The sequence below is a fragment of the Orbicella franksi genome, chromosome 4, assembly GCF_964199315.1.
Source record: "Orbicella franksi chromosome 4, jaOrbFran1.1, whole genome shotgun sequence".
NCBI lineage: Eukaryota > Metazoa > Cnidaria > Anthozoa > Scleractinia > Merulinidae > Orbicella > Orbicella franksi.
The window spans coordinates 31,035,747-31,056,200 of NC_138148.1; the positions used below are offsets into that span (position 1 = coordinate 31,035,747).

General features: G+C 40.7%; 2 protein-coding genes across 3 annotated transcripts in view; one reads left to right on the top strand and one right to left on the bottom strand.

Annotated features, from left to right (window-relative positions):
* Positions 1 to 736: 736 nt before the first annotated feature.
* On the top strand, positions 737 to 7,197 carry LOC145483935 (uncharacterized). 2 transcript variants are annotated; one of them, XM_081462506.1, is made up of 6 exons: positions 737 to 902; positions 2,160 to 3,283; positions 3,698 to 4,193; positions 4,910 to 5,103; positions 5,372 to 6,332; positions 7,118 to 7,197. In XM_081462506.1, exons 2-5 carry the CDS (start codon positions 2,160 to 2,162, stop codon positions 6,129 to 6,131), a joined length of 2,574 nt encoding a protein of 857 aa, XP_081318632.1. In that variant the 5' UTR covers positions 737 to 902; the 3' UTR covers positions 6,132 to 6,332; positions 7,118 to 7,197. The 2 variants fall into 2 exon arrangements, with proteins under 2 accessions (XP_081318632.1, XP_081318633.1); XM_081462507.1 differs by lacking the exon at positions 737 to 902 and adding an exon at positions 1,928 to 1,959 and having other exon boundaries at positions 2,027 to 3,283.
* Positions 7,198 to 8,934: 1,737 nt separating this feature from the next.
* The window catches only part of LOC145483934 (uncharacterized), a 12,808-nt gene continuing 1,288 nt past the window's right edge, over positions 8,935 to 20,454 (bottom strand). Inside the window, exons 2-13 of the mRNA XM_081462505.1 lie at positions 18,870 to 19,352; positions 17,891 to 18,170; positions 17,304 to 17,484; positions 16,541 to 16,624; positions 15,550 to 15,768; positions 13,955 to 14,071; positions 13,019 to 13,301; positions 12,386 to 12,671; positions 11,863 to 12,085; positions 11,198 to 11,481; positions 10,211 to 10,394; positions 8,935 to 9,339 (exon numbers count right to left, since the gene is read on the bottom strand). Coding sequence (XP_081318631.1) covers positions 8,941 to 9,339; positions 10,211 to 10,394; positions 11,198 to 11,481; positions 11,863 to 12,085; positions 12,386 to 12,671; positions 13,019 to 13,301; positions 13,955 to 14,071; positions 15,550 to 15,768; positions 16,541 to 16,624; positions 17,304 to 17,484; positions 17,891 to 18,170; positions 18,870 to 19,326 — 2,997 coding nt within the window. The 5' untranslated portion in view covers positions 19,327 to 19,352 and the 3' untranslated portion in view covers positions 8,935 to 8,940. The remainder of the gene's footprint in view (positions 9,340 to 10,210; positions 10,395 to 11,197; positions 11,482 to 11,862; positions 12,086 to 12,385; positions 12,672 to 13,018; positions 13,302 to 13,954; positions 14,072 to 15,549; positions 15,769 to 16,540; positions 16,625 to 17,303; positions 17,485 to 17,890; positions 18,171 to 18,869; positions 19,353 to 20,454) is intronic.

Genomic DNA, 20,454 nt, shown 5'->3' on the forward strand with positions numbered 1-20,454 from the left:
GAGGGGTACTCCCAGAAAATTTGTGGGAGAGTGCTTCACCCCTTTGTTGATCTCTTCGGGGAAATCGGATATCTCCAAAGCTCGCCTCTAACTCTCAACATTGCTTATTTCTTACAGAGAAAAACCGTATTCAGCAAGAGATATGGAAATAGGATACTAACCTTGAGTATACGCTTCAGCATGTCTTTTCCACCACACGCACGTGGATACAGAGCTTCAACTGTGTTCACTTTCAGAAAAAAACGGCTTCTGTTAAATATGTTCCCGTTGTGCACAGTGCAAACTATGGCCAGCAATACTTCATCCAGGTTGTTGTTAACATTATAGGCTATTGCACTTAGTGTTATCACCGAATCACGAACAATAAGAACCAAAAGTCGGAACAACACCAGTTTTGAATATGTGTAAAATCCGCCATTCGATAACACAAGGCTCTCCGTTATTTTCCTTCAAAACAATACTAAAGTGTTCTCTTTTGCCAACAGTTTTGCTTCAAAAGTCGAAGAAATGTGCCTTCACGATATTTCTATCCTCAGTATGGAAGGACACGGACCTGATGGTTTGCAAATAGAAGAAAATCTTCCCCAATCGAAACGCCATTTTTTCGCTTTGTGAAACGAGCTGCGCGGCACCGTTTAAACCGGATGTGACGTCAATTTTTGTTGGATGATCCAGTACAAAAATTTCAGGAGTCTTCTGCCCCGCCCCTGGTTAAACCATATTCACCATTGGCGAGGGGCATAACTGATCGCTGACTTTAATTTCGTGACGTGAAAACATGTATTGAAGGGCTGGTTACTAAGCTATGTTTTCGGTATTTACGGAAGTGCTAGTGATATTCTATTTATTAAAACTGTTTTCGTCGTGGATTTGGCAGTTTCTCTCATTCCAGATTTACAAAGGTGAGTGTTATGGTTTTAGTGTAGTGACTTGTAGATTGTTTGAGCGATTCGATCGCGGAAATGCCGTAAGAATCGTCTGTAAATTTCTGAAGCAACTGATGGCGGCCATCAGCGATACAAACAGAATTGAAACCTTATTTAATATTGCATTATGAAAAGTCACGTAGCAAAATTCTTTTGCTACTAACTACCCCGCGTTTGTTCAAGTGAATCGAAAATAAAGGCGAACTGAAGGTGATCGTATTCTGGAGGAATTATGGTTTTATTTCTTTTCAACTGAACACGTGTTTGCTCAGTTGCATATCAGCCTGGTATTCAAAGTTCTACGTGAAAGATGTGTTTGAGATGACAGAAGGGCGAGCGATTGATTTTCGATAATCGATAATTATTACTGAAAACGGTTTTCTGTGTACGACTGGTCGAGAAGTCAAGGGTTAATAGCTTAATATTCAAAGATCCACTGAGCGGCTGAGAGATTTGCGACCCGGTTGTTCAGAAGCCATTCAACGCTAACCCAGGATTAAAAGTTAACCGAAGGTATTAGGCTGTATAAAAATGTTTTTACCTGCTTCTGTTTAGTATAGTTTGAGATTATTCAATCTCAACCGGAAGGACAAACAACACAAAAGCTCGCCGAAAAGTTACAAAACTGAAATCAAAATTCTCCCTAATGCAATATTGGGTTAGCTTAATCGGACTTTAAACAACCCGACCTCATGTCAACCCAATTTTTTCAAGACTTATTTTTTTTAACACCGAAAATCAAAGACGGCGTTTACAGCAGAACTTAAAGCAACAAATAGGGACACAGTAGGAACGTCGGCAAAATTGGTTTTCAATACCCTAACTTCCTAAAATATAAATTTTACATGTAATCCGCTTTGAAACTGTGGAAAAGCGCGGAAAGGAAAGCGTTCACTGATATGTTTTCTTGGTGGGAATATGCCCTCGCATTAATTCCCCTTTAAAAGTAAACGAATTAACACTTTTAAATCGTCAATATTAACAAGTTACTCAAGTTTCATTGTAACAAGGATTTGAAAGTTGCCCCATAAAGGTAGTCTCCCGCCCTTCGCAGCCGTTTTTTGGGATGTCACGCAACGCTCCCCCCCCCCAAAGAAAAGGCGGCGGCTACAGTATATATTAATTGACAATTTCGTTTTTCTCTTTCAAAAGCAGCTCAAATATTTTATTTTCGGTACGTGAGACCCTGTGAATCTCATTTTAAAACAATAATAGCATTTTCTCTTTTCACAGATGGAACATACAGTAACAGAGAGTTTGACAGATCAGCCGGAGGAGAGCATTGTTATTCCACTAATTGAGGTTCCATCTGTGAAGATAAGCCTGCCCAGTGTGTCTAATGACTTTCTACCGATAAAAACTAACCATGCCTTGGATCCTGGCCTAACAATCCAACAGAGTGGAACCACCACTAGAAACACGAGGAAGACGACTGGCATTGCATTTTCCGGGGGAGGCATTCGGTCAGCCGCATTTTGCTCTGGTGCTCTGCGTAGAATGTTACAAGATGACGTTCCTTTGGAATATTTAAGCTGTGTTTCTGGGGGAGGCTTCACTGGTGCGGCTTTCATGGACTGGAAATATCGGCAAGAAACTAACAAGTGGAACAACAAAAAGACGTGGCATAACGAATTCTTTGAACGGATGCGAACCAATGCTGGGTACCTATGCAGTTGGCAGAATCCCGTTTTGGGAATTTGTCAGTCAATACTGCTTATATTGGTTGTGCTCTGTGTTGTGTGTTTTTTGCCATGTACGCTTTGGCTTCCGTATGCACTTCCTGTAGCCGCAGCCATAGACTTCCTCTTTGGTGAAATATTGAGAGAGAACTGTACTTCTTCGCATGGTGTACAACAGGATACTTCGTCTTCGGTACTGATGATGGACCTCTACAATGGCTGCCAACCCCCTGTCAACCAAATGCTGCTCTTTACAATTACTGCGACAGTTTCTCTTGCGTGCTACATGCTTTCAAGACGCAGAACTCTGATGAAATACAGAGGTCCCTTGAAATTGCTCTCAACCCTGAGTGGACTGGTATTCGCTTTTACTCTATTTCCATGGATTGCACACGATATTCTATGGCCGTCGAAAATGTGGGTCAGATATCTCATTTTCTTCATTTCTCTCGTGTTTCCGTTCTTCTTCCCCGTCATTCGTAAAAGCGCTGGTTTATGCCTTCGTTCTTATGTCTACACATATGTTTTGAGCTGGAAAGTGTTCAAGGTTAAGTTGATGGGAACAGTAGTGTATTCTGATGACGTCTTCTATCCGGTGTTGATAGTGTGTGCCTTGTTTTTCATCTTCTTTCCAGTCGTTAGGTCGCTTCAACAATCTCTGTTCAACGTCTACTACAGGTTTGTGCTAACTCAAACACAAGACATAAGAGTGAACTCTCTAGCTAGCAAGATAACAGCTCCCAGCTGGCTTCGTTGATAGCTCAGTTGCACCAGTATCGCAGAGGTCATGGCTACGAATCCCGTTCAAGCCTGTTTTTTTTTTCAGGGTTATTTGTATTAGATAAAACGCAAGAAGAGGAATCGTTGCCCATTCCAGTTCGTGCAGTTCTTAGTTAGATTAATATGTTTTAATGGAAATTCTGCACACATAATTCATCATTTTTTCATCATTTTATTTCTCAATAAAATCTACATTTTACAGTTGGACTGGCCCGCGAATAGCTATGCTAGTCTAGTCTTTATAAAGATAAAACTAAATTTGAGATAATCGATTTATTGAAAGAAACGCAGCTTATTTGCTCCCTTTTTCAGGTATCGGTTGACCAACGCGTTTTTCATGCACGGAGCTAAAATCCGGTGTGGGGATATCTTTCACTGGTGCGGGCGACCAATAGATGACCAATTCAGAAGGGTTGGTGATACGGACGACGAGGTAACACTCCAAGATCTCGAAGACATATCACCCGTATTTATCAGCAACATTACAGTTAACGACTGGCAGATTGCAGGTGGAGACGACCACGTTTATCAGCTGATAACATTCTCGTCAGAAGGAGTCAAAGTTATAGGCACAGGTGTAGAAAATGGGGAAATTCTAGCACGTTATTTTGCAGGCCGTTTCCATTCACACCTCATGAAGTTGTCTGTAGCAATGGCCGTATCTGGAGCAGCTGTAAGCTTTGACAAGGAAGGATGCCAGAGTCGCCTAGATACGATATTGGACCTGTTTGCTTTGATGGGAATTCAGATGGGAGAGGAGATCGTGTGTGATGAGTGTCCAGAGGCTAAAATAGGCTGGAAGGAGAAGGTACGTGATCAGCATCGTCATTATTATCAACAGGATCATGCTTAACATAATCAAGCCCTTTGGAAAGTGCTATACTTACACGTGGTAGGGAAGGCTTGTCCCTATCAGGGTATGCAGGTCGTATCGACTTCCCAAACGTTCAAGGCCAGGCCACTGAGTAGGGATGACACATGACTCTCAATGTTAGCATGGAATGACGGCTTAGAAATACACACCAGAAAGACAATGATCATCTGTAAGGAAGGTACCGACAAAGAACTTGCACCTTGGCATGGGTAGGCTGCACACCTTGCCATGGCAAAAATGACAAAACTGGAGATTGCTTAGCTTGTTTGAGTCTGATAGGCTAATAAAAATGTATGGGAGTAACGATGTCGATTAATCTATTATGAGCCTGGTAACAAATTTCAGTGGCTCTGTCAACTGAAGGACGCCAAACCAATGACACAGGGCCATACTCATTGCGTTCTGCTCTTTGGCCAGTTTTTTGCTCTCACAGCTCATGTCTGTCTCGAGCAAATTCTATGCTAGCGTGTGACGTTGTGATGAAGTAGCGTGTTATCTTAGACTTGCTTCATATCCAGGGCGGCTTGAAAATGCTGCTAACGTATCTAAGAGCTACGGAAACTGGGATCAATTCTAACGGCGTGAGTCGGTTAAGTAGGACGCTCAGTTTTCCTTACGTTTAGAAAATTCGTATTTTTTTATTATTCCAGATTACACGAATCCTGGTTGAAATCTCATGTATTACTCCTCTGATTGCCTTACCATTTGTCTACTGGTTGGGAAACAGCAAAGAATGGGTGGTATACTTAGTGCTCCTCCACATGGCGGTAGCTGTATTGTTAGCTAGTCTAGCTGTGCTCAATACTGGGTCTATCCAGCCAGGAAAAATGGAACGTTTTGTCAGGTACAGTTTTAGATTACCTACCATCCCTGCATCACCCTCACCACCATCTTCACCCGCATCACCCATCACCACCACCACCATCATCATCACCATTATCAGGTCCAAACATCATCATTATTATCACATGAGCATTACTACGCTAGCAGCAGCAAGTCGTTTGCCTAATACGTAGACGACTGACATCATTATCACCATAGATGTCATATGTTATTGTAGTTCAGAAAAAGTAGTAGTTTAGTAACATTTTGGGATTTGGTTGCTTTGATAGATGGTGTGTCACCCACATTTTCTTTGTTCGCTTCTTTCGTGGATTTTTAAACATCAATAATGTGGGCACGAATTCACCACCAGTACTGCGACTCAGTGACGGAGGGCATTTTGAGAACCTTGCCTTACTTCCACTGCTTGACAAAAAGTTACAGAAAATTGTCATATTTGATGGTTCCTGTAACCCTGGTGGCGACAAGTATGCCGATTCGTTAATCCACGCTTTAAAGATGGCAAGGGAAAAACTCCACTGCTCTTTTACAGGAATAAGTGGCAGGGATATCAACGAAGATATCAGAGTGCACTTCCTGAAGATGAAGTCACATCAAAGACCAAGAAGTTATAGGTTCCGAGTTCATTACTATGACGAGGAAGATAACCAAATAGGCGAAGGAGAGATACTATTTGTTGCACCAAGACACCCATCTGAGAGCATTCCATTAAAAAGAATCGTCACCGAGCAACCAAAACTTTGGACATTGTTTGGCGTCGAACTAGATGATCCCGACCACAAAAAGTGGGGGAAAAGCCCGGAGATTGCCGAACAGGAAGCCGACAGACTAACTGGCTGCTGCTGTCTTTGTTGCGATAGAAACAGTTGCCAATATATTTCTTCATTTTCTCTCGGTAGATTTCCTCATCACATCACAGCTTGTCAGTTCTTTACTCCTGACACCTTCAGTGCATATCATCGTGAAGGCTACGCAGCTTGTGTTGAAGCTGATGTATTGGCATTTTTTAAGACCCAACAAGACTATTAGTACTAGTTACGGCAAATATAACTTGCACTTTTGTGGTCTTCAGTTCTATTTGGAGTAATCTGAATGAAGAATTAAAAAGTCTGAGCGATCTCTAAGCAAGCGATAACAAAAAAATTTCTTGAGTATTTATGTTTAAAGCCGACTATTATTTAATGTTTTCTAAAGCACATAGATACAAATACTGCTTCTATCATTATCAATGTTTGGATTTCAAAGAACACGTTAAAATAACCTGTAAGAGCGCATTTTTCCGCATTCGTAGTATAGCTAAAATTAGGCGATACCTATCCCAGAGTACTACTGAGACCATTGTTCACGCTTACATAACATCGCGTTTGGACTATTGTAACGCCCTACTGTACAGTCTCCCAAAGTATCTGATTAATAGACTTCAGCTTGTACAGAACTCAGCAGCTCGCCTTGTTACCTTGACTAGAAGGCAGGAACACATCACACCAATACTAAGGAGCTTACATGGGTTGCCAGTTCATTTTAGGATTATTTTCAAAATATTGTTGTTAACTTACAAAGCTCTGAATGGACTGGCCCCTAATTACATTAGAGACCTACTGCGATTTAACATTTCTGGTCGGACACTAAGATCTTCAAACAACAGGTTGCTTGATGAGCCTAGAGCAAATCTTAAAACGTAGTGGTGAAAGGGCTTTTTCCGTGGCGGCACCAAGGCTCCGGAATAAACTACCCCTCCAGATCAGACTTTCATCATCAGAGGCAGTTTTTAAGGCTAATCTTAAGACTTATCTTTTTAAGCGTGCATTTGATTTGTAGTTTTTACTTTTTATTTGTAGCCTAATTGTATTATATAGCATATTTAATTCTTAGGATTTTAACTTTTAGGATTTAGGATTTTAGGTTTTTAAAGAATTAGGATTTTAATTTTAAAGTATTGTAAAGCGCCATGGACAATTAGTGGAAAATGGCGCTATATAAATGTATATTTATTTAATTTAATTTATTTTATCTAGTTCACTTTTCTCGTTTCTTTTTTCATTTATCCACTTATTTAATGTTTGTCTTGTGCTTTACAACGTACTCTGATAAAGTTTGTAAATTTGTGTGACTACACAGCTCGTTTACTATCTGCTATTCTGAGTAGTTTTTTGCCTTATTAATTTTACTCACTGCTTCACTTATTCTACATTCTGTGGCAAATAAATGGTTGGTTGTTGCTATTGTTGTTGCTGCATACCCGTGATTAATCAATTTGACCGGCTTACTGCGCTGTTGTCCGAGCAATTTAACAAATTCACGTCAGTTTTTCTTGCGTCTGTCCTGTCATTGATCATGAATTTCGTCATAACATTGTCAAAGTAGCTGTGGATCCACGAGGCGATCGCCGAGTGGATCCGCAGACTACTTTGACAATGTTATGTCGAAATGCATTGTCAATAACAGGATAGACGCATTAAAACTGACGTCACTAATAACAAATAAGAAATAACAAATTGTCCGCTCTTGCTCGTTGACGCATCGCATAAATTACAAATTCTCGTGTCTGTCCGCTTATTGTCAAAGAAAATTAGCCAATGAGCGCGCGAGAATTTCTGCAGTTATCGTAAAATGAATGATCGATGATTAGATTCCACTTCACCCCAGTAATAAAGTAATGGCCATATTTTCCTCGTTTTCTTGGTCTGTAATGTAACTTACGGATCCTCTTTATCTCATTGAAGGGCAAAATTTTCTTGGTCTGTACCTTCTACTACGGACCTCGAACTCGGTAATTAAGACGTACTTATTATATCTCCAGTTAGTACGCGCGTTGTGATTAGTCAATTTAGCGGGCAGTATTCTCCTGTACGGCCCCCTAAAATTTAAATTTGTTTTTGTTGCCAAACTGTTCCGTGATTTATCGCCAAGTGGTCTTGACTTTTATAGCAAGTAAAAGTTTAAAACTTTCTTTTACTCTAAATTGCAATTGTGTATTAAAGTGTGCTAACAACTTAAAAACGATTTCAAATTGGCTCGTTTTGCTTTTTACGTGCGTCACAAATTTGAAGCCGTTCCGTGTGAATAGAAATAGTTCACGAACACGCGTCAGGCACACAGTAGAGATATAATAAATATCTTACTAACCTCGTCTTCTCGGTCCCTACTGTAAATCACGGATCCTCGTTTTTTTTCCCCTTCGATTTAAGGCCCGCGCGCTTTGCGCTTGGGCCATAAATCGAACTCGGTTAGTAAGAGGTATTTATTAACCAATCTGACGTCTAGATGAAATTTTGGCGCGCACAACTGTTCTTCAGAAAAACTGCAGATAACCACGAGGGTGGCGAGGACGGGTTGGGAAGATCTATAGAGAGTAAAATTGGCTGAGCAGTGGTGAAAACGTCATTTGTAAAAACTGAGTCTGAGTGCAAAGAAGGTTAGAAGCCTAAAGGATAATTGTAATTGAAACGTACACGAGAACGAAAGAACGTGTATCCCATCCTTCGCGGATCGCTGTTGTTATTCATTGCCACGATCTCTTGGTGGCATTTATGTCTAAATAAATAATACCAAACTAAAACTTAGTTGCATTTTTCCAAAATGAGAGCTACGTTAATAGTTATCTATCTATTGTAAAACAGTTCACAGGAGTATTTTTTATGAAACCAAAAGTTTTCAATGAGTTTATCTAAAAGTCAGTGACTAAACGAACCCGTTTTGTTTGTGTGCCTCCATTTCATGGAATTAACATTTTTTCAAAATGACAGCTACTTTTATAAGTTTTCTCTAAGTAGTTAAAAATTTTCTCGTTAACCTGGCCGTATTCATCAATTTATTTGCTTGCTCATAGCAAACCAAATTAGTTAATCTCTAGGGTCGGGATGGGAAGGTGCTTTTCATAAGAAGCGATGGGACTGTAAGCAACATCGTGATACCCAAAAGCCACCGGGCCGCCGGCTGCCAATCCCTCCGGGGTATCCCAGCGCGGAAAGCAGGGCATGGCAATAGCAGCCACTCGCAGACCGTATCGGACTTCCTCTGTTGCGACTGGCTCGCCTGTATCTTCATCGACTAACGAGATCAGATCAGGAACTGTGGCCAGAATATCTCTGGTACCATCAGACTTCATGAAGAATGCCACGTAATTTTCATTCTGGAATTCGATACCGAGTGTTAAATCACTGAACTTCCCAGAGCCTTCGATAGTTAGCCTTCCTCTGTTGAAACCACCTTCGGTTCCACGGCTCACATCAGCGATCTACAAATATATACATCAAGATTCAACTAACTGGTTGTCATAAATTCCTCACCAATCTCTGAGAAACTGGTTTCAATTGAATTTGTACTTAAAACTGGACGCAAAGGGTTAAATCCTAAACAATCACTGGCTACCGAGATCATGCGAGCAATACAAGTGTAACGCTACGTCGGCCTTGTGTGATTAACAGCTGCCTGTAACCCTAAGGGTGTAATATAAATAGCGGGGAAATAGAAAACACGCAAACAATCAGATTATGTAGTCATCTGAAACGTCAGATAAAAATTATTGCCAGGAACTAAAGCTGAGTGGTTCAAAGGGGTGTGATCAGCCAATCACTCTCACGAACCATCTTCTCGAGCATTTAACCTCTCACCCTCCCCTCCCTCTCCTTCTGCTCTCTATAGATAAGGCAGATGACCAATCAGGATTCCTGTCTCTTGAGGTCTCTGTAGCTTCAATAGCTTTCTCCCGACCTCTAAGTCTAATCCACCCTCTCTTTCGTCTTAGCGCCTTAGCGGTGTTCTTGGCCAAGTGGAAAGTCCGGGGTGAACCATCGTTACAACAACAACAACAACAACAACAACAACAACAACAACAACCACCACCACAAAACAGAAGTAAAACTCCGAGTGAATTAAGCAAAAGAAAGAAAAAAAGAATTGCACTGGCATAGAGACGTTTTAGGTTTTCAAGAAAGGAAAACCAGAAAATCCGAGCTTGAGGAGAAACAAAACGACTCCACACCCGTATGACTGCCTGCCTAATTGAAAATCGGAGAACGAAGGCGCGATAGCATATCCATCCATCGATCTTGCCCTCCAATACTTTCAAGCTCAACAATTCGGGATAAAGATTATTTATACACAACCTTTCCAGTGATCAGAAGTTTTCCATTCTCATGTTGAAGGATTCTGTCCACGGGGGACACCTTGTCATGTCTTGCACGAAGTACAGTGTTCCCCAGACGCCATGTTCGACTAAGGGAATACAGGATGAATTTCTCTTCAGTAACATCTTTCCAGTCAAATATAAACGATAAACCAGCCATACAGCTAAGGAAACAAACAGACACGAGAACGGTTGCTGATTAGAAAACACTAGAGCGAAACAGACCTCGTTTGAGGGCTGGAGGAGGTCAGCTCACCACTTTTTACCTGGGCATACATGCAAAATATGGAAAGATTTTACAAACTTAAGGTATTTAATGATCTTTTGTGTTTATAATCGTGTAACAGTAAGTGCACTTAGGGTTAACACTACGAGTAATATTTGAAAATTCTCTCAAAATTGCACGAGCCTCTAGGCAAGCGCAATAAATAATCCTTGATTTTTGAAGCTTTCGTAAGATTACTCATGCACGGATGAACGACGGACGAACGAACGAACGGAAGAACGGACGAACGGACGAACGAACGAAGGAACAAATAAAAACTCTATTTATAACACGGTGAAAAATATCAGTACATCATCATCATAATAACATGATGTCTGGAGACTTTGTAGTGCGAAGTTCCCACTTATTACCAGGGCACACATGCAAGGGAATGTCCGCTGTAAATGAAGCTACGCTTCAGGTAGTCACTTCCTGGTTTCGGTAGATCCAAGTTTTGAGTGGCGACGCGAAGATCAAAGGACGAAATTTTCGGAGTGAACATGTTACAAAGATAAACTGGGGCGAGCTTATCAACGCATTTGTACATTAAATTTGCCTTTTGGTTTGATCTTCCACCTGATCAGTTATCCCAGCTAAGCGAGTATTAATTTTTGGTATAAAATTACTGTACTAATAAATTTGCCGGGTCTCATCCAATCACAAAGCAATTGTATTCACTACTTGCAAAGCGGATGTTCTTACCCCATCTCTACCACTTTCATTCTCAGGAAATTCTCCAAGTGCTTTGACGTTTTAACAAAAGATACTGCCACCACGTTCCCTTTCTCATCTCCAACTGCCGCAGGGTATGGTGGGCTACCAAAAACAAACGGCAGAAACATCTGCAACTCAGGGAAGGCTCGACCCATGCCGTCCGCGTCAACAATGGGGAGTCCTAACTCTGCACCTGCTACTAAGGGTTCAACAGAGTTAGCGCCTCCAATCTCGGCGCACACGACAGCGACGAGCTTCTTGTTTGATTGACACTGTTAAGAAGCAAATTGGAAATATTCCACTTTGAATTCTTAGTAGCCAAGCAGACAAGCATTATTTTGCATTGGAAACTCTCTACAATGAAAGTTTATAGAACTTAAGCTTCTGACCTAGAACCAACGTGGGTGAAGGAAGTTGTAAGCTCAGTCACCCTCGAGAAACTACACAAACAGCGACACATGCAAGCACAACGCAATAGCTATTTAGCAATTTCAATGGTTACATTCACAATGAGGCTTTTATCGTCAAAATTATTCGGAAAGTAACAAAGATGCCGTCCCACCTTCCCGTTAGCAACCCCCTCCCTCCCTCCCTCCATCCCTTCCCACGCGAAAAAAATAATGGCTATCTACCTATCTAGGGAATCCACGTACCTCATTTTTCGCGGACATCAAATCTTGAGCATATTCCACTTCCTTTGTACCATCTCCAGCGTCTTTTTCCTTCAATGCCTTGTCACTTAGAAGAACCCCTGAAGCTGCCTTCAGTGCTGCAATGGATTCCCGTCCGCTGAACAACCTCTCGATGGCGATTGCTGGTGCACCCATAAAGGCTGGTGCTGCTACGCTACCGGTCAGTTCGGGAGTTGATCCTAATCTGAAAATCAGTAAAAAAAATAACCAATAATCTAACATGCAAAAGGACTCAATCTCGTTCTCGTCCTCGATATCGTCATCATAGTCTTCCTCCTCCTCATCATCATCATCATTATCATCGCCATCATCATCTTCACCGTCACCGTCATCGTCATCGTAACCATCATCGTCCTCATCGTCGTCACCACAATCGTCGTAGCTGTCGTCTTCATCATCATTATCATTCTCGCCCCCTTCGCCGCCGTCATCCCCCATCACTTCCCATATTATTAATTACAGTATCATCAGAATATTCACTCACTTGTTAGGATGAATAACTCGGATTTCCTTGCCCTTCTTGAGAAGCTCCAGCGCCCTCAATCTGCCAATATAAGGGCTACCTCCTCCACCACACCCCATGATACCTGCTCCGATGGCGATACATTCGATATCAAACTTGTTCAGTATCCAGTCCCCTGATGCCGGGTCTACGTACGGATCACTTGGCTCCATGTCTTCGACTTCTACATTGGATTGTTCAGACATAACAGGGACTTGTTCAACTGGTGAAGACTCCTTGGCTGAATCCGCGTCACCTAATGTCCATCCTTTGAATAAAAGGTCCCAAGAGAATTAACCGCCTTACTTAGTAGCTTGAAGCAACGCCATCTGACACTAGAGCCCTAAAGGCTTAATGTCACACACCATTCAGCGTTGCTATAGTCTGCGTACATACTTTTAAGTCTGGTAAGAGCTTAGAAAAAATTAGTAGTCTGTTTCTTGCCTTTTAAACTCTGGAAAAATACTAAATGTCTGAAAACAGGACAAATGAAGTGTCTACTATATGATAATGATGATGATGATGATGATGATGATATTTCTGTTGTTGTCAATTGTCACTACTGAAACACAACATTCATATTTCCAAGGAATCGTGAAACATTCACAGATATACCTATCTCAGACAATTCCTCGGGGCTTTTAGCCTTGCAGTCGGCCAAGTCTCCAACAACTTTCAGATAATAACGAACTGCATTTCCAGGCAGATAAGCCAGTGGTACGTCCATCACGTCAATAACTTTTAACGTCTGTTCGTCAGCACCTTCCTTAACAGCTCGTTCACGTGCCACTTGTTCGGCGTCCTCGCGTGCCTTTTCACGGGTAGTGTTGTTCATGGGAATTACTTGATCATATGTTCCACTGACTTTACTTAAAGCAGCCCCAACAGCATTTGCAGCCTAAAAAGCATAAATAGGAGGAGAACACTTGTTAGTCACAGAAACAAACATCGCAGTGGCTCCCGGAGGTACTCCAGATACATTTTTTCTTTAATTCCTCAGTCATGATTCTATTTCTTCGCAAAGACTCGACCATTGGCGACTAAAATTGCTATTTGCTATATGGTGTGTGTTTGCAGCGGATATAACGCGCCCTCTGATTGGCTAATTCTAGGGCATAAGTCTCCTATGATGCCCACGGGCCTATTAAGGGCCTGTAAAACAAAAGTAGAAAGCCATATAATAAACAACTTATTAACCTCGAACGTTCCGTTCTTGCGTGAAAATCTCAAGCCTCGGCACCTGGGAGAGAGGCACTGTGAGAGTTACGTGTCTTGTCCAAGAACACAACACAATGTCCCCGGCCAGGCTCGAGCCAGGACCGCTCGCTCCGGAGACGAGCACACTAACCATCAATGAGGCCACCGCGGCTCCCAACGAGCCAATAAGAGTGTGTATTATATAACCATCCAATCAAAGTGCCCTTTATATAACAATCTAACAAGGACGTCTATAGACGTACCCTTCTAACAGGGATCCACAATAATAACCAGAGAGTGTCTTGCATAACCATCCAATCAGAGTTAGTGCTATATAGTTACCATGGTTATTACCTGATAGTATGGAGGGCAAATTACTTTAGACGCTCCTTTTAAAGTCTCTGACTTATCTTGTTTCACAAGAATACTGCCTCCACCAACAAGAATAACAGGTTGGTCCTCACTACTGAGCTGTTAGGAAAATATACATCAATATCATATATTAGTAGAATTCTACTTGAACACTAACGCAAATGCTGCAATTTGATCGGCTGAGTGATCATACACTATCAGCCATTAGCATAAATCTACTAGCGTTCTATCACAAATGCCGTTCTCTGATTGGCTACGCTACTCACTATCTATTCTGTTGTAGACAGTGAGTAACGTAGCAGAGTGCGCTTGTTAACAGAATGATGGCGGCTTCTTTGTGTTTTCAGTTCGAGGTGACTGTGAAGAGGATTTAGATAAAGTTTTGAACGACTAGTAGATTTATACTAAAACAATTAGATTATTCGCTCTCGATTTCTATGCGTGATAGTTGACTCGGACTGCGCCCTCGTCAAAAATCTCGAGCTCATGATCTAATTGATTACTAGAAATCACGCCACTGTCAAACTTGAATCGAGCGTTATTTGGCATGGAATAGAACACTTACAACGAAAGCAGAATTGAACTGCGAAATCCTCAAATCTTGGACAAAATGCTGGAAAAGTCAAGTCATTTTTTGCCATCACAGCACCCCTGTGAACCGAAAAAACCTGGACGTTGCCTTGAATATTGCTGGAGCCGCTCGGAAACCTTGCGATTGCGGTCAACATGTCCAACATTGAGTTTTGAATGAAAGGAGCGTTAGTTACGGTGGAAATTTGTCTCCTCTGCGGTTGGTGACGATCAAAGTGCATTTGAGATACAATGTAGTGGCAGAGACACTTTCTACCTGCGATAAATTGCAGATTTCTATTCAATGCTGATGTTAACTGCCGGGCTGCCTGGTTCCGCTAGCCCCTATGGTTATTCCAGTCAGCGAGTACTCTAATTTTTACCTTAAATATTTTCATTGTAATTTCTTACTTTGAGCAAGAGTGAGTGCAAATAAAGATTGACTGATTGATTGATTGATTGATGCTTCTTTCCTGACACTAACGTGTGTAAGCAATTATTTTGAGACTGAGAAAATTTGATGTTTTTTTTAAATAAATTAATCTCATAAACATTTTGCTCATTGGGTTTGTTAAATTCGAGATAAAGCAATGGTTTCTTGTCTTGAACTAATTTCAAGAGCAATTTTGTGCTTGGTTTAGTCTCGTTCGACTGCCGACTAAGACTGCTCTAGTATTTTTCTGAGTCATTTTCTAAGAAGGAAACGGCTTTGTCTTTCTTCTTCCTGCTTCTCGTACCTGTTCAATGCCTCCACAAGACGTTTTTTGTACCTTATCTTTCGCCCAGTCACGTAAAATATTATCTAAATTCTCAAAACTTTCCTCCATTCTAAAACAAAGAGGGAAAAAATTTATGATAACGACTGACCTCAATCGTGCGTCTGTCCTCTAATAGATCATAGGCGAGAACCAATCAAAATGGGAGAATAACTTGGGTTATTATGTAATATTATTTGTTAATTGGAACAAATGTTATTACCGTTGACATATATATACATGTATTATTACCTTGACTCGATCTATTGCAGCTTCAATCTTTCTCTTTATCGCCACCAATGCTTCAGTCCTGACTTCTTCTGGGATGTGCTTCACTCTTTCCTTGTCACCAATGTCACAGAAACCAGAAGCGACAGCAATGTCGGTAGTCGTCATTTTCTCTCCACCAAAAACCAGGGCTTCAGAATGTAACTTGTAGCCAACGCTTAATGGGCCAACTGTTACTCCACCCTGATGCAATGATATTACAAATATGATTACATGAATGATTATATGAGGTCAACATAATATCACATGCCTTAAGGATTGAAGCTACATTTTACCACAACAGGCAATCCACGAGGGCCACCACAAGGGTTTAGCTTTATGAACTTTGCACAATTGAAAATGAGTGGCAAGGTGATTCATTTGCCATTCTATATGTAGACCAAATGAAGGATCAAGGTCCAAATTAATCCTTATTAATGATTGACATTATTATTATTTGCCAGCAGGTACATATCCTGAGCTTGGGTACCCTGTGGGTACCCCTACACCCTTGTGATAATTGGTTAAGGATCTTCGTGAAGATCTTACTAAGGATCTCATCAAGGATCTTCATAAAGATCTCTTGAGATAGTGATCAAGATCTTAAAGGATTTTCAAAGGACCTTTATAATTCTTGCAAAAATGACTTCAAAGGACTTGAAGATCTTAAAGACCTCAAAGATCCTGTGCAGTTTTTCATCAGGTATTGGCAAATTTTACCCCTATCTGTTGTTTATATACAGCTCAATGAATTGCTACAAGGGTGGGACAGGGCTACTTACAGAATTTCAGACTTGTCCAAGTAAGACAAACTTGAAACATGCAACAGGTTTGGTTTCCATTGTCATTCATTCATTTTTTTTTTTAATAAACAAAAAAGTAAATGAAAATATTTAGAAGTTATCATTAAGTTTATATTTCTCAAAACTATAATTAAAAAACCAATAAAAGTAACATGAGTAAGTAAGATACTAACTTGAGACTGTTCTACATGGGATCCACCTCCAAGACCCACACTCAATACATCTGGCATTCGGAAGTTGGTGTTTACACCTCCAATCTAGTTTCATTTATTTTCAAGCACAAAATAGTAAGTTCTATTTAACCTCTCATTTAACAGCCTACTATTTGTTTGTTCCAGAAAAATTATGCACACCCTCTCATGGTTTGCACCCCTATTACCCCTCTGAGCTCATCTGGACATTTTGGTTTCAAAGCTTCTGAACCTTAACCCTCTCCCCTACCAATTTCAAGGCACCTTCAATTCCTGGGAGTCAGAGTATTAGATTAAATCCCTGGACCTGCACCTTGCAATTTATATTTGTGACATAATTAATGTAAGTGCTGGTATGTCACAAAGCAGTATGCCATTTGAAATGGTGTTCTAATGGGTAATTTTGAAGTCATAGGTACCTTAAAGCATCTAAAGATGGCTAATTATTTAATCAGGTCACTCATTTGCAACAAAAGTGGATCCTCTTGCATATGTTGTGTATGGTTTGATTTGTTGTAGCATAAAAAAAACCATCACGTTTACAACCTACAACAACATAAGCAGTCAGAAGGAAGGGACAGAATTTTCTAACCCAAGGAAATGCAGCAATTGAACTTGGTTTGGTAATAAAAACTATAAATAATTATGTGGAAAAATTTAAAAGCTGCTCCAACAAAATCAAGAGAAAATTAAACAGATCATAGAATTAAACTCCAAGTTTATAATAACTGCTATTAATAGATACCTTAACCCTTGTAGATGCTTGTCTTGGAAATCCCTCTTTAAGCACTCCTACATCTGTGGTTGTTCCTCCAATATCAATGACTATTGCATCTTGAATCCCAGACAGGAATGCTGCTCCTCGCATGCTGTTTGTTGGACCTGATGCAAACGTAAACACTGGGAGGTGTAGAGTTCGTTCAGCACTAGATAAGAGCAAGAGCAGTAAAGGAATGTCAGCATAATTGGCCGCTGTCCAGGATGGCTAGCATTGAGTAAACAGACACCTCTCTTCTTGCATGTGATTTGTGCACTCAAAGAGAGAGGTCGGTTGGAGTCATAAAATTTCCAAAAATTACCCTGCAAATGGTGTACTAGCTTAGCTTATTATATCAGAGATCCAAGTAACAACATGAATGGGTAGACAATCAATATAACTGAAAATTAAAATCAAGCTAGCATTAGTCACATGCCACAAGAATCTTTCCACAGCTTTGTCCTCAGAACTGAATTTCTGGTCAACTCAACTGGACAATTGTCTCAAGCAGGAGAAATGGACCACGCTCATAACAAGAAATTAGACTGTTATTAAATATTTACTGCCTGTATAACCTTGTTATGGTTCCATCATTCTGTGTGAGATAAAAGGGACATTTCAAACCAAGAGTCCTCAAAGCTGAACAGAATGCTTTCACTGTCTGCTGGCAAAGTGGTTTAAGGCTTTCATTTAAGACAGAAGCATTCTCTCGTTCTAAGAATCCTATCAACCCCACTTCATGGGAGAGCGTCATACTCATGGCTGGGTATGCAGATCTAATGATTTCAGCTACTTGCACTTCCTGTTTGTTGGAGGCAGGGGAGAACACTCCGACAATGACAATATTGTGTATACCTACAGTAGGACAGTAAAAGGGTTTAAGTCAGTGTTCTAATTCTGTAATGATTAGAAGAGCTTGGAATGAGGATTGGCTTATTAAAGCCGGTAATTACTTAAGAACTAGGTGAGAATGAAAGGGTCTCCTCCAATCCAAACTTTTTTGACGAATCCCCATAAAACCTATCAAAGGATCCATTGCTCAATTCAGGCCTCTGAGCCAAAAAATGATATAAGCAAAATTGCTACCCACACAGGTAATGGGAATTAGGTCATGATCATACCATTTAATGCCTTCCCCACCTCTCCCTATCCCAGCATTTTGCCAGGTTGTTGTATTATGTGACAATTCACTGGCACCCATTGATATTTTAGGCCTGGTTTGAATCTGCCACTCTCTTGGGTTAATTGGTCCCTAAAGGTCCACCTCCTGTGCCTTTGGGGTAGTAGTGCAAGTCCTTTTCCCAAATGGTGGCTGGAAATTAAGCCTATTGATTGTTCAAGAGGTGGAGGTGTTTATGAATTCAATGAACTGCCAGAGAAGGTTGCCATGGCTCAAACCCAAGCCACTTAATTAAACTGGAGTCAAAACTCTTTAGGTAATTGCTGTCTGGGAAGACAACAAGATTACCCTGACGTGGCAGTTTTTGGCCAGATATGGGAACAAAGGATCACTTCCATGTTTTGAGTTGGCATCTGATAATTACTCCATCTTACCTGCTGTGTGCACTTCCTTAGCAACCCTCTTTACTTCATCCTCATCAACACTGGTTATACAAGAACAATCATACTGGTAGCCTCCATTCAGGAAAAAGTGCATTGAACCTATTGCCTTCCTCAGATCAGCAGGAAAATCACACAGAGGTGGAATAGCCATAGTTGCCGGTCCACATAATCTTAACACAGCTACCTTTGTGAGGCCTTTCCTTTGAACTATGGCATTCACAAAGTGGGTGGTTCCGATGTTGACCCTCGTCACATATTGTGTAGGACTTGGTTGAAATTCTTCTGGCAGCTCTGTCAGTGCTGAGCTGATAGCTCCAGTAATACCAGATGTAACGTCTGCTGTGGTTGGAACTTTAGCTGAGCTCAGCACTTCATTCTTTCTGAGAATTACAGCATCAGTGTTTGTTCCACCAACATCAACTCCAATACAAAGCCACATGTTTGACATGTTTCAGGTTTTCACACACGACCTTACTATCAGAGACAAAACAACACAGAGAACATGAAAAACAGTCAATTACAGGCATAGGAGGGAGGGAGTACACTAGAATAAATTAAATTTATACTATATTATATATGTAGAGAGATGGAGATTTGAAATTACCGATTTCAGTATTTTGGGTTTCATACGTTTTCCACTGTAAATATTGGTGAGTGGTGTTCTAAGGAGCACTGTTAGTTGGGGTGAGGGTGGAGGGAGTGGGGGGTTGATTCTTGTATGATGAAATCCAGGATTAAATAATAATTTGTTAATTATGTACCTCAATTTCGTAAACACACTGACACTGTAGCCATCCAGATTGCTGCCATCTTTTAGCAAAAGGTGCCGAACTTGGCTCAGCAAAAGCTGTTATGTCACAATGGAATAGCTTACGTGGCCGGCATTCAAAGAGGAGGGAGAGGGGGAAACTAGAAGCATACAGTTGAGTCCCATTATTCATGGTTCAACCCTTGTATGAGGACAAGAAACATAGAAAACTGCTTCTTCTTTTACCTGTATTGTTCCTGGTCAATATTTATTGAGGCAAAGTGGTTACTGCTATGCTACTAGATGATATTTCCTTCTGGCCTACTCTGAGATCTATTCTTGCATTTGTTTCTTATTATACAAATAATCAAAATCACTAGAACACTGACTCTGTTGCTTATTTCGCTTCATCTACATGCCAATGCAACAATGAGACCTAAAATGTTTCTGTTAGTTGTTTCTGTACACAAATTATGTTCTTGTGATATTGTTGATGATTGCAAAAGATACGCAGGTTATGATAAAATGACTCAATAACGCCATTACAGACAAATTTTGTCAAGAAAAAAAAAATTTGTCAAGCATTTTATCAGTGGAACTTGTATCAGTTCATTGATTGACTATGCCTGGAATATTCTACAATAGCTTACCTAGATGTGGGAAATCAGGACAGTACTAAAAGCAAGGCTTCTGATTGGCTTATTTTGAAATTTGACTATGATATTTCAATGTATTGGTGTCTGAGACATGTATACACCTCTTCCTAGGGTAGGTAAATATGGGTACCACAACTGCACTAATTAACGAATATCATGAGCAACATTTCAA